This window comes from Mixophyes fleayi, chromosome 5, assembly GCF_038048845.1.
Source record: "Mixophyes fleayi isolate aMixFle1 chromosome 5, aMixFle1.hap1, whole genome shotgun sequence".
NCBI lineage: Eukaryota > Metazoa > Chordata > Amphibia > Anura > Limnodynastidae > Mixophyes > Mixophyes fleayi.
The window spans coordinates 1,345,756-1,358,849 of NC_134406.1; the positions used below are offsets into that span (position 1 = coordinate 1,345,756).

At 42.7% G+C, this 13,094-nt stretch overlaps 1 protein-coding gene and 1 long non-coding RNA gene across 20 annotated transcripts in view; one reads left to right on the forward strand and one right to left on the reverse strand.

The window, feature by feature from the left end:
* The window catches only part of PLEC (plectin), a 239,186-nt gene that overhangs the window by 146,839 nt on the left and 79,253 nt on the right, over positions 1–13,094 (forward strand). For 3 of the 19 annotated variants that reach the window (XM_075211521.1, XM_075211524.1, XM_075211528.1), the window contains exon 1: positions 10,409–10,568. The exons of the other annotated variants lie outside the window; for them this stretch is intronic. In XM_075211521.1, coding sequence (XP_075067622.1) covers positions 10,424–10,568 — 145 coding nt within the window. In that variant the 5' untranslated portion in view covers positions 10,409–10,423. Of the gene's footprint in view, positions 1–10,408; positions 10,569–13,094 lie in introns of those variants that run through there. 19 annotated transcript variants of the gene reach the window in all.
* The window catches only part of LOC142158001 (uncharacterized), a 216,641-nt gene that overhangs the window by 65,884 nt on the left and 137,663 nt on the right, over positions 1–13,094 (reverse strand). The window lies entirely within an intron of this gene.

Here is a 13,094-nt window from a genome sequence, read left to right on the forward strand (position 1 = left end):
AGCTAGAAAAAACAGAGATGAGCATTAACGCTACTGAAGCGGAGAGGGGTCTTCCATAAAGAAGGATGTATGGAAATACAGAAGAATTTGAACATTGGAGATCCCAGGAGACCACTATATGATCTGTACATTATAGCAGATTCCGGGTATAGGTCTCAGGAGATCCCTATATGATCTGTACATTATAGCAGATTCTTGTTATAGATCCCAGGAGACCCCTATATGATCTGTACATTATAGCACATTCTGGGTATAGGTCTCAGGAGATCCCTATATGATCTGTACATTATAGCAGTTTCCTGTTATAGATCCCAGGAGACCCCTATATGATCTGTACATTATAGCAGATTCCGGGTATAGGTCTCAGGAGATCCCTATATGGTCTGTACATTATAGCAGATTCCTGGTATAGGGCTCAGGAAATCCCTATATGATCTGTACATTATAGCACACTCTGGGTATAGGTCTCGGAAGCTTCTATATGATCTGTACATTATAGCAGATTCCAGGTATAGTTCTCAGGAGATCCCTATATGATCTGTACATTATAGCAGATTCCTGGTATAGGGCTCAGGAAATCCCTATATGATCTGTACATTATAGCACACTCTGGGTATAGGTCTCGGAAGCTTCTATATGGTCTGTACATTATAGCAGATTCCAGGTATAGGTCTCAGGAGATCACTATATGATCTGTACATTATAGCAGATTCTTGTTATAGATCCCAGGAGACCCCTATATGATCTGTACATTATAGCACATTCTGGGTATAGGTCTCAGGAGATCCCTATATGATCTGTACATTATAGCAGTTTCCTGTTATAGATCCCAGGAAATCCCTATATGATCTGTACATTATAGCAGATTCCGGGTATAGGTCTCAGGAGATCCCTATATGGTCTGTACATTATAGCAGATTCCGGGTATAGATCTCAGGAGATCCCTATATGATCTGTACATTATAGCAGATTCCTGGTATAGGGCTCAGGAAATCCCTATATGATCTGTACATTATAGCAGATTCCAGGTATAGGTCTCAGGAGATCCCTATATGGTCTGTACATTATAGCAGATTCCAGGTATAGGTCTCAGGAGATCCCTATATGGTCTGTACATTATAGCAGATTCCAGGTATAGGTCTCAGGAGATCCCTATATGATCTGTACATTATAGCAGATTCTGGGTATAGGTCCTAGAAGAACTCTATATGGTAGGTACATTATAGCAGATTCCTGGTATAGGTCTCAGGAGATCACTATATGATCTGTACATTATAGCAGATTCTTGTTATAGATCCCAGGAGACCCCTATATGATCTGTACATTATAGCACATTCTGGGTATAGGTCTCAGGAGATCCCTATATGATCTGTACATTATAGCAGATTCCAGGTATAGTTCTCAGGAGATCCCTATATGGTCTGTACATTATAGCAGATTCCAGGTATAGGTCTCAGGAGATCACTATATGATCTGTACATTATAGCAGATTCTTGTTATAGATCCCAGGAGACCCCTATATGATCTGTACATTATAGCACATTCTGGGTATAGGTCTCAGGAGATCCCTATATGATCTGTACATTATAGCAGTTTCCTGTTATAGATCCCAGGAAATCCCTATATGATCTGTACATTATAGCAGATTCCGGGTATAGGTCTCAGGAGATCCCTATATGGTCTGTACATTATAGCAGATTCCGGGTATAGATCTCAGGAGATCCCTATATGATCTGTACATTATAGCAGATTCCTGGTATAGGGCTCAGGAAATCCCTATATGATCTGTACATTATAGCAGATTCCAGGTATAGGTCTCAGGAGATCCCTATATGGTCTGTACATTATAGCAGATTCCAGGTATAGGTCTCAGGAGATCCCTATATGGTCTGTACATTATAGCAGATTCCAGGTATAGGTCTCAGGAGATCCCTATATGATCTGTACATTATAGCAGATTCTGGGTATAGGTCCTAGAAGAACTCTATATGGTAGGTACATTATAGCAGATTCCTGGTATAGTTCTCAGGAGATCCCTATATGGTCTGTACATTATAGCAGATTCCAGGTATAGGTCTCAGGAGATCACTATATGATCTGTACATTATAGCAGATTCTTGTTATAGATCCCAGGAGACCCCTATATGATCTGTACATTATAGCACATTCTGGGTATAGGTCTCAGGAGATCCCTATATGATCTGTACATTATAGCAGTTTCCTGTTATAGATCCCAGGAAATCCCTATATGATCTGTACATTATAGCAGATTCCGGGTATAGGTCTCAGGAGATCCCTATATGGTCTGTACATTATAGCAGATTCCGGGTATAGATCTCAGGAGATCCCTATATGATCTGTACATTATAGCAGATTCCTGGTATAGGGCTCAGGAAATCCATATATGATCTGTACATTATAGCACATTCTGGGTATAGGTCTCGGAAGCTTCTATATGATCTGTACATTATAGCAGATTCCAGGTATAGGTCTCAGGAGATCCCTATATGGTCTGTACATTATAGCAGATTCCAGGTATAGGTCTCAGGAGATCCCTATATGATCTGTACATTATAGCAGATTCTGGGTATAGGTCCTAGAAGAACTCTATATGGTAGGTACATTATAGCAGATTCCTGGTATAGGTCTCAGGAGATCCCTATATGATCTGTACATTATAGCAGATTCCTGGTACAGGGCTCAGAAGATCCCTATATGATCTTTACATTATAGCAGATTCCGGGTATAGGTCTCAGGAGATCCCTATATGGTCTGTACATTATAGCAGATTCCGGGTATAGGGCTCAGGAGATCCCTATATGATCTGTACATTATAGCAGATTCTGGGTATAGGTCTCGGAAGCTTCTATATGATCTGTACATTATAGCAGATTCCGGGTATAGGTCTCAGGAGATCCCTATATGGTCTGTACATTATAGCAGATTCTGGGTATAGGTCTCAGGAGATCCCTATATGATCTGTACATTATAGCAGTTTCCTGTTATAGATCCCAGGAAATCCCTATATGATCTGTACATTATAGCAGATTCCGGGTATAGGTCTCAGGAGATCCCTATATGGTCTGTACATTATAGCAGATTCCGGGTATAGATCTCAGGAGATCCCTATATGATCTGTACATTATAGCAGATTCCTGGTATAGGGCTCAGGAAATCCCTATATGATCTGTACATTATAGCAGATTCCAGGTATAGGTCTCAGGAGATCCCTATATGGTCTGTACATTATAGCAGATTCCAGGTATAGGTCTCAGGAGATCCCTATATGGTCTGTACATTATAGCAGATTCCAGGTATAGGTCTCAGGAGATCCCTATATGATCTGTACATTATAGCAGATTCTGGGTATAGGTCCTAGAAGAACTCTATATGGTAGGTACATTATAGCAGATTCCTGGTATAGTTCTCAGGAGATCCCTATATGGTCTGTACATTATAGCAGATTCCAGGTATAGGTCTCAGGAGATCCCTATATGATCTGTACATTATAGCAGATTCTTGTTATAGATCCCAGGAGACCCCTATATGATCTGTACATTATAGCACATTCTGGGTATAGGTCTCAGGAGATCCCTATATGATCTGTACATTATAGCAGTTTCCTGTTATAGATCCCAGGAGACCCCTATATGATCTGTACATTATAGCAGATTCCGGGTATAGGTCTCAGGAGATCCCTATATGGTCTGTACATTATAGCAGATTCCTGGTATAGGGCTCAGGAAATCCCTATATGATCTGTACATTATAGCACACTCTGGGTATAGGTCTCGGAAGCTTCTATATGATCTGTACATTATAGCAGATTCCAGGTATAGTTCTCAGGAGATCCCTATATGATCTGTACATTATAGCAGATTCCTGGTATAGGGCTCAGGAAATCCCTATATGATCTGTACATTATAGCACACTCTGGGTATAGGTCTCGGAAGCTTCTATATGGTCTGTACATTATAGCAGATTCCAGGTATAGGTCTCAGGAGATCACTATATGATCTGTACATTATAGCAGATTCTTGTTATAGATCCCAGGAGACCCCTATATGATCTGTACATTATAGCACATTCTGGGTATAGGTCTCAGGAGATCCCTATATGATCTGTACATTATAGCAGTTTCCTGTTATAGATCCCAGGAAATCCCTATATGATCTGTACATTATAGCAGATTCCGGGTATAGGTCTCAGGAGATCCCTATATGGTCTGTACATTATAGCAGATTCCGGGTATAGATCTCAGGAGATCCCTATATGATCTGTACATTATAGCAGATTCCTGGTATAGGGCTCAGGAAATCCCTATATGATCTGTACATTATAGCAGATTCCAGGTATAGGTCTCAGGAGATCCCTATATGGTCTGTACATTATAGCAGATTCCAGGTATAGGTCTCAGGAGATCCCTATATGGTCTGTACATTATAGCAGATTCCAGGTATAGGTCTCAGGAGATCCCTATATGATCTGTACATTATAGCAGATTCTGGGTATAGGTCCTAGAAGAACTCTATATGGTAGGTACATTATAGCAGATTCCTGGTATAGGTCTCAGGAGATCACTATATGATCTGTACATTATAGCAGATTCTTGTTATAGATCCCAGGAGACCCCTATATGATCTGTACATTATAGCACATTCTGGGTATAGGTCTCAGGAGATCCCTATATGATCTGTACATTATAGCAGATTCCAGGTATAGTTCTCAGGAGATCCCTATATGGTCTGTACATTATAGCAGATTCCAGGTATAGGTCTCAGGAGATCACTATATGATCTGTACATTATAGCAGATTCTTGTTATAGATCCCAGGAGACCCCTATATGATCTGTACATTATAGCACATTCTGGGTATAGGTCTCAGGAGATCCCTATATGATCTGTACATTATAGCAGTTTCCTGTTATAGATCCCAGGAAATCCCTATATGATCTGTACATTATAGCAGATTCCGGGTATAGGTCTCAGGAGATCCCTATATGGTCTGTACATTATAGCAGATTCCGGGTATAGATCTCAGGAGATCCCTATATGATCTGTACATTATAGCAGATTCCTGGTATAGGGCTCAGGAAATCCCTATATGATCTGTACATTATAGCAGATTCCAGGTATAGGTCTCAGGAGATCCCTATATGGTCTGTACATTATAGCAGATTCCAGGTATAGGTCTCAGGAGATCCCTATATGGTCTGTACATTATAGCAGATTCCAGGTATAGGTCTCAGGAGATCCCTATATGATCTGTACATTATAGCAGATTCTGGGTATAGGTCCTAGAAGAACTCTATATGGTAGGTACATTATAGCAGATTCCTGGTATAGTTCTCAGGAGATCCCTATATGGTCTGTACATTATAGCAGATTCCAGGTATAGGTCTCAGGAGATCACTATATGATCTGTACATTATAGCAGATTCTTGTTATAGATCCCAGGAGACCCCTATATGATCTGTACATTATAGCACATTCTGGGTATAGGTCTCAGGAGATCCCTATATGATCTGTACATTATAGCAGTTTCCTGTTATAGATCCCAGGAAATCCCTATATGATCTGTACATTATAGCAGATTCCGGGTATAGGTCTCAGGAGATCCCTATATGGTCTGTACATTATAGCAGATTCCGGGTATAGATCTCAGGAGATCCCTATATGATCTGTACATTATAGCAGATTCCTGGTATAGGGCTCAGGAAATCCATATATGATCTGTACATTATAGCACATTCTGGGTATAGGTCTCGGAAGCTTCTATATGATCTGTACATTATAGCAGATTCCAGGTATAGGTCTCAGGAGATCCCTATATGGTCTGTACATTATAGCAGATTCCAGGTATAGGTCTCAGGAGATCCCTATATGATCTGTACATTATAGCAGATTCTGGGTATAGGTCCTAGAAGAACTCTATATGGTAGGTACATTATAGCAGATTCCTGGTATAGGTCTCAGGAGATCCCTATATGATCTGTACATTATAGCAGATTCCTGGTACAGGGCTCAGAAGATCCCTATATGATCTTTACATTATAGCAGATTCCGGGTATAGGTCTCAGGAGATCCCTATATGGTCTGTACATTATAGCAGATTCCGGGTATAGGGCTCAGGAGATCCCTATATGATCTGTACATTATAGCAGATTCTGGGTATAGGTCTCGGAAGCTTCTATATGATCTGTACATTATAGCAGATTCCGGGTATAGGTCTCAGGAGATCCCTATATGGTCTGTACATTATAGCAGATTCTGGGTATAGGTCTCAGGAGATCCCTATATGATCTGTACATTATAGCAGTTTCCTGTTATAGATCCCAGGAAATCCCTATATGATCTGTACATTATAGCAGATTCCGGGTATAGGTCTCAGGAGATCCCTATATGGTCTGTACATTATAGCAGATTCCGGGTATAGATCTCAGGAGATCCCTATATGATCTGTACATTATAGCAGATTCCTGGTATAGGGCTCAGGAAATCCCTATATGATCTGTACATTATAGCAGATTCCAGGTATAGGTCTCAGGAGATCCCTATATGGTCTGTACATTATAGCAGATTCCAGGTATAGGTCTCAGGAGATCCCTATATGGTCTGTACATTATAGCAGATTCCAGGTATAGGTCTCAGGAGATCCCTATATGATCTGTACATTATAGCAGATTCTGGGTATAGGTCCTAGAAGAACTCTATATGGTAGGTACATTATAGCAGATTCCTGGTATAGTTCTCAGGAGATCCCTATATGGTCTGTACATTATAGCAGATTCCAGGTATAGGTCTCAGGAGATCACTATATGATCTGTACATTATAGCAGATTCTTGTTATAGATCCCAGGAGACCCCTATATGATCTGTACATTATAGCACATTCTGGGTATAGGTCTCAGGAGATCCCTATATGATCTGTACATTATAGCAGTTTCCTGTTATAGATCCCAGGAAATCCCTATATGATCTGTACATTATAGCAGATTCCGGGTATAGGTCTCAGGAGATCCCTATATGGTCTGTACATTATAGCAGATTCCGGGTATAGATCTCAGGAGATCCCTATATGATCTGTACATTATAGCAGATTCCTGGTATAGGGCTCAGGAAATCCATATATGATCTGTACATTATAGCACATTCTGGGTATAGGTCTCGGAAGCTTCTATATGATCTGTACATTATAGCAGATTCCAGGTATAGGTCTCAGGAGATCCCTATATGGTCTGTACATTATAGCAGATTCCAGGTATAGGTCTCAGGAGATCCCTATATGATCTGTACATTATAGCAGATTCTGGGTATAGGTCCTAGAAGAACTCTATATGGTAGGTACATTATAGCAGATTCCTGGTATAGGTCTCAGGAGATCCCTATATGATCTGTACATTATAGCAGATTCCTGGTACAGGGCTCAGAAGATCCCTATATGATCTTTACATTATAGCAGATTCCGGGTATAGGTCTCAGGAGATCCCTATATGGTCTGTACATTATAGCAGATTCCGGGTATAGGGCTCAGGAGATCCCTATATGATCTGTACATTATAGCAGATTCTGGGTATAGGTCTCGGAAGCTTCTATATGATCTGTACATTATAGCAGATTCCGGGTATAGGTCTCAGGAGATCCCTATATGGTCTGTACATTATAGCAGATTCCGGGTATAGGTCTCAGGAGATCCCTATATGGTCTGTACATTATAGCAGATTCCAGGTATAGGTCTCAGGAGATCCCTATATGATCTGTACATTATAGCAGATTCTGGGTATAGGTCCTAGAAGAACTCTATATGGTAGGTACATTATAGCAGATTCCTGGTATAGGTCTCAGGAGATCCCTATATGATCTGTACATTATAGCAGATTCCTGGTACAGGGCTCAGAAGATCCCTATATGATCTTTACATTATAGCAGATTCCGGGTATAGGTCTCAGGAGATCCCTATATGGTCTGTACATTATAGCAGATTCCGGGTATAGGGCTCAGGAGATCCCTATATGATCTGTACATTATAGCAGATTCTGGGTATAGGTCTCGGAAGCTTCTATATGATCTGTACATTATAGCAGATTCCGGGTATAGGTCTCAGGAGATCCCTATATGGTCTGTACATTATAGCAGATTCCGGGTATAGGTCTCAGGAGATCCCTATATGGTCTGTACATTATAGCAGATTCCAGGTATAGGTCTCAGGATATCCCTATATGATCTGTACATTATAGCAGATTCCGGGTATAGGTCCTAGAAGACCTCTATATGGTAGGTACATTATAGCAGATTCCTGGTATAGGTCTCAGGAGATCCCTATATGATCTGTACATTATAGCAGAATCCTTGTATAGGGCTCAGGAGATCCCTATATGATCTGTACATTATAGCAGATTCCGGGTATAGGTCCTAGAAGAACCCTATACGATCTGTACATTATAGCAGATTCCGGGTATAGGTCTCAGGAGATCCCTATATGATCTGTACATTATAGCAGAATCCTTGTATAGGGCTCAGGAGATCCCTATATGATCTGTACATTATAGCAGATTCCGGGTATAGGTCCTAGAAGAACCCTATACGATCTGTACATTATAGCAGATTCCGGGTATAGGTCTCAGGAGATCCCTATATGATTTGTACATTATAGCAGATTCCAGGTATAGGTCTTAGGAGATCACTATATGATCTGTACATTATAGCAGATTCCTGGTATAGTTCTCAGGAGATCACTATATGATCTGTACATTATAGCAGATTCCAAGTTTAGGTCTCAGGAGACTTCAATATGATCTGTAGATTATTGCAGATTCCTGGTATAGGTCTCAGGAGATCCCTATATGGTCTGTACATTATAGCAGATTCCTGGTATAGGTCTCAGGAGATCACTATATGGTCTGTACATTATAGCAGATTCTGGGTATAGGTCTCAGGAGATCACTATATGGTCTGTACATTATAGCAGATTCCGGGTATAGGTCTCGGGAGATCCCTATATGATCTGTACATTATAGCAGATTCTTGGTATAGGTCTCAGGAGATCACTATATGGTCTGTACATTATAGCAGATTCCGGGTATAGGTCTCAGGAGATCACTATATGGTCTGTACATTATAGCAGATTCCTGGTATAGGTCTCGGGAGATCCCTATATGATCTGTACATTATAGTAGATTCCGGGTACAGGTAAAGGTGATTGGTCACAGGTTTTCCTGAATGGGGGAGAAGTGTGACTATGTCTCTAATGGGGAGGAGTCAAAGATCTGTCCGTTAGGTTTGGGGTCTGACGGTTTCTATGGAGAGGTGACATAGGCTGTTCCCCAGGGCTATTAGCCAATGTCACCTCTGGTCAGAGTGCTTGGTTTCCATGGTAACAGAATAACCCCCTTATGCAGGTAATGGGAGTGTTCTCATCTGTATGTACCTGTCCGGTGTTAGGGGCACCAAGGACTTAGCTGGCACCTTTACTTGTAAGAAGACACAGGTCTTACAATAACCTTCCTGTTACTTCTTGTCAGCTTCAATCAGACAATTACCTTATTTTACACCTAATTGCCGACCTTTCACACGGAGATAAACTCTCCACTTACTGGAAGGTAACAGAACTATAAAATGTAACAACAATAATCATCTATTTGATGCAGTGTATGTGTCCATCCTCTCCTAGGTAGCTGCGCCATGTGTCTAGCATGTAAGATAGCCCTTAGACTTCTCTCATTAATAAAGCTTGGCAACAGAGTCTCACATTTCTTACATCTACAACCTGCTAAACGCTAGATTAATATTTACTAAGGAGGTTTAACTGTTGAATTACCTATCATCCAGTGACTGTAAATGTCTGATTACTATGGGAGACGTGCACTTTCTTACTGAGTAACCCTCAAGGTGAAACCTTTATTCACACACTGTAAAATACTCTGTTCCTGACCATTCATTACTGCAGTTACCTGTGCTGAATTCATTAACTGGGTTGAAAAAGAAAACACCCTTCCCAACAACTAATGAATTCAGCATAGGTGACTGCAATAGTAAATGATGTGGAAAAGTAGCTTTGTATGTTCTGGTTGGCGTTTATTGGGTCATTGACCCCAGGTGGGCATCCTGTGGGTCTCTGCACCCCAGATTTCAGCTGTATGAGTCTGTGTAGAGTTGCCGGAGAGACAGGTTAATTTGTGGGATTGTTGTCACCCTGCTGTGTGTAAACTGTCACTGAGTTCCCTCTGTGTGAGAGGCACAGGGCGGCAGCTCTGTTTCGTGTTTATGGGCGGAGGCTGTTACCAGAGGGCTGGCTTTCAGGCGGAGAGTGCTTGGAAACAGCAGACTGTAGCTCTCCCCTGCTCTGGAACTTGCAGGATAATCATCTCTTCTCTGTTTATGGTGGAAGCTGCTGCCTCTGCAGTTGTTTCTTGGATAAATTATCATGGCAGAGTCACCCAGGCGTCCTGCCTCCTCCACCTGGTACTACACCTTTAAGAGAGAGATGCTTCTGGAGCGGTCTGATTGGCTGAACGGCAATTCGGAGCAGGAGCGGAAAGGCTACCTGTACAAGAAGCTCTGCTGTGTAGGTGGGTTCAGTTCACACCTGTCTGTTCTGCAGCGTAAGTTTCACCTCAGCCAGTGGAGCAAGAGTTAACCCCCTTGCTGCCAGGGACTGGAGCAAGAGTTAACCCCCTTGCTGCCAGGGACTGGAGCAAGAGTTAACCCCCTTGCTGCCAGGGACTGGAACAAGAGTTAACCCCCTCCCACTGCCAGGAACTGGAGCAAGAGCTAACCCCCTCCCCCCCACTGCCAGGGACTGGAGCAGAAGTTAACCATTTCACTGCTGTTTATCTATGTAGTCCTTAACTTGATAGTTGCTGCCTCAGGAATTGAGCCTGCTGCTATCTGTAATTAGCAAAAGAGGGATTTTAACATACAGAAGCACAGAGTATATCAGGAGATGAGTGATGTGTTAGTGAGGACAGGGCTGCATGTGACAGGGGCAGTGACATGATGTGAGGAGGGGAATGGAGGCAGCAGGAAGCCACAGACTGAGAGTTATATAGTGGGAGGAGCAGGGTCCCCAGCAGCACAGAGTATATCAGGAGACGAGTGATGTGTTAGTGAGGACAGGGCTGCATGTGACAGGGCCAGTGACATGATGTGAGGAGGGGAATGGAGGCAGCAGGAAGCCACAGACTGAGAGTTATATAGTGGAAGGAGCAGGATCACCCAGCAGCACAGAGTATATCAGGATATGAGTGATGTGTTAGTGAGGACAGGGCTGCATGTGACAGGGCCAGTGACATGATGTGAGGAGGGGAATGGAGGCAGCAGGAAGCCACAGACTGAGAGTTATATAGTGGGAGGAGCAGGGTCCCCAGCAGCACAGAGTATATCAGGAGATGAGTGATGTGTTAGTGAGGACAGGGCTGCATGTGACAGGGGCAGTGACATGATGTGAGGAGGGGAATGGAGGCAGCAGGAAGCCACAGACTGAGAGTTATATAGTGGGAGGAGCAGGGTCCCCAGCAGCACAGAGTATATCAGGAGATGAGTGATGTGTTAGTGAGGACAGGGCTGCATGTGACAGGGGTAGTGACATGATGTGAGGAGGTGAATGGAGGCAGCAGGAAGCCACAGACTGAGAGTTATATAGTGGGAGGAGCAGGGTCCCCAGCAGCACAGAGTATATCAGGAGATGAGTGATGTGTTAGTGAGGACAGGGCTGCATGTGACAGGGCCAGTGACATGATGTAAGGAGGGGAATGGAGGCAGCAGGAAGCCACAGACTGAGAGTTAAATAGTGGAAGGAGCAGGATCCTCCAGCAGCACAGAGTATATCAGGAGATGAGTGATGTGTCAGTGAGGACAGGGCTGCATGTGACAGGGGCAGTGACATGATGTGAGGAGGGGAATGGAGGCAGCAGTAAGCCACAGACTGAGAGTTATATGGTGGAAAGAGCAGGATCATCCAGCAGCACAGAGTATATCAGGAGATGAGTGATGTGTTAGTGAGGACAGGGCTACATGTGACAGGGGCAGTGACATGATGTGAGGAGGGGAATGGAGGCAGCAGTAAGCCACAGACTGAGAGTTATATAGTGGAAAGAGCAGGATCCTCCAGCAGCACAGAGTATATCAGGAGATGAGTGATGTGTTAGTAAGGACAGGGCTGTATGTGACAGGGGCAGTGACATGATGTGAGGAGGGGAATGGAGGCAGCAGTAAGCCACAGACTGAGAGTTATATGGTGGAAAGAGCAGCACAGATTGAAGATGTGAGGCTCCTGTCACACTGATACCGGAAGATTGTGGTGTCTTAAGCACCTCTGTATGAAAAGGAAGTCCATACATCCACTTAACCCTTTTCTCTATTATTTTGCTGGTACAGATACAGTTGGAAAAGGTTCTGAAATGTCAGAGCTGGAAGTGTGGGATCCGGAGCACATTAGCGGGATCAGATCTCTCCATCTGTAGACTGCCCCGTACAGTCCAGAGGACATTAGTGATACTACAGCCATGCCCAAAAGTTTTGAAAATTACACAAATATTAGTTTTCACAAAGTTTGTTGCTTCAGTGTTTTTAGATCTTTTTGTCAGATGTTGCTGTGTTATACTGAAGTACAATTACAAGCATTTCATAAGTGTCAAAGGCTTTTATTGACAATTACGTTAAGTTTATGCTAAGAGTCGATATTTGCAATGTTGAACCTTCTTTTTGAAGACTTCTGCAATTCTCCCTGGCAGCTGTCAATCAACTTCTGGGCCACATACTGACTGATGGCCGCCCATTCTTGCCTAATCAATGCTTGGAGTTTGTCAGAATTTGTGGGTTTTTGTTTGTCCACCCGAATTGACCACATGTTCTCAATGGGATTAAGGGCTGGGGAGTTTCCTGGCCATGGACCCAAAATTTTGATGTTTTGATCCCTGAGCCACTTAGTTAGCACCTTTGCCTTATGGCAAGGTGCCCCATCATGCTGGAAAGGCATTGTCCGTCACCAAACTGTTCCTTGATGGTTGGGAGAAGTTGCTCTTGGAGGATGTTTTGGTACCATTCTTTATTCATGGCTGTGTTGTGAGGCAAACTTGTGAGTGAGCCCACTCCCT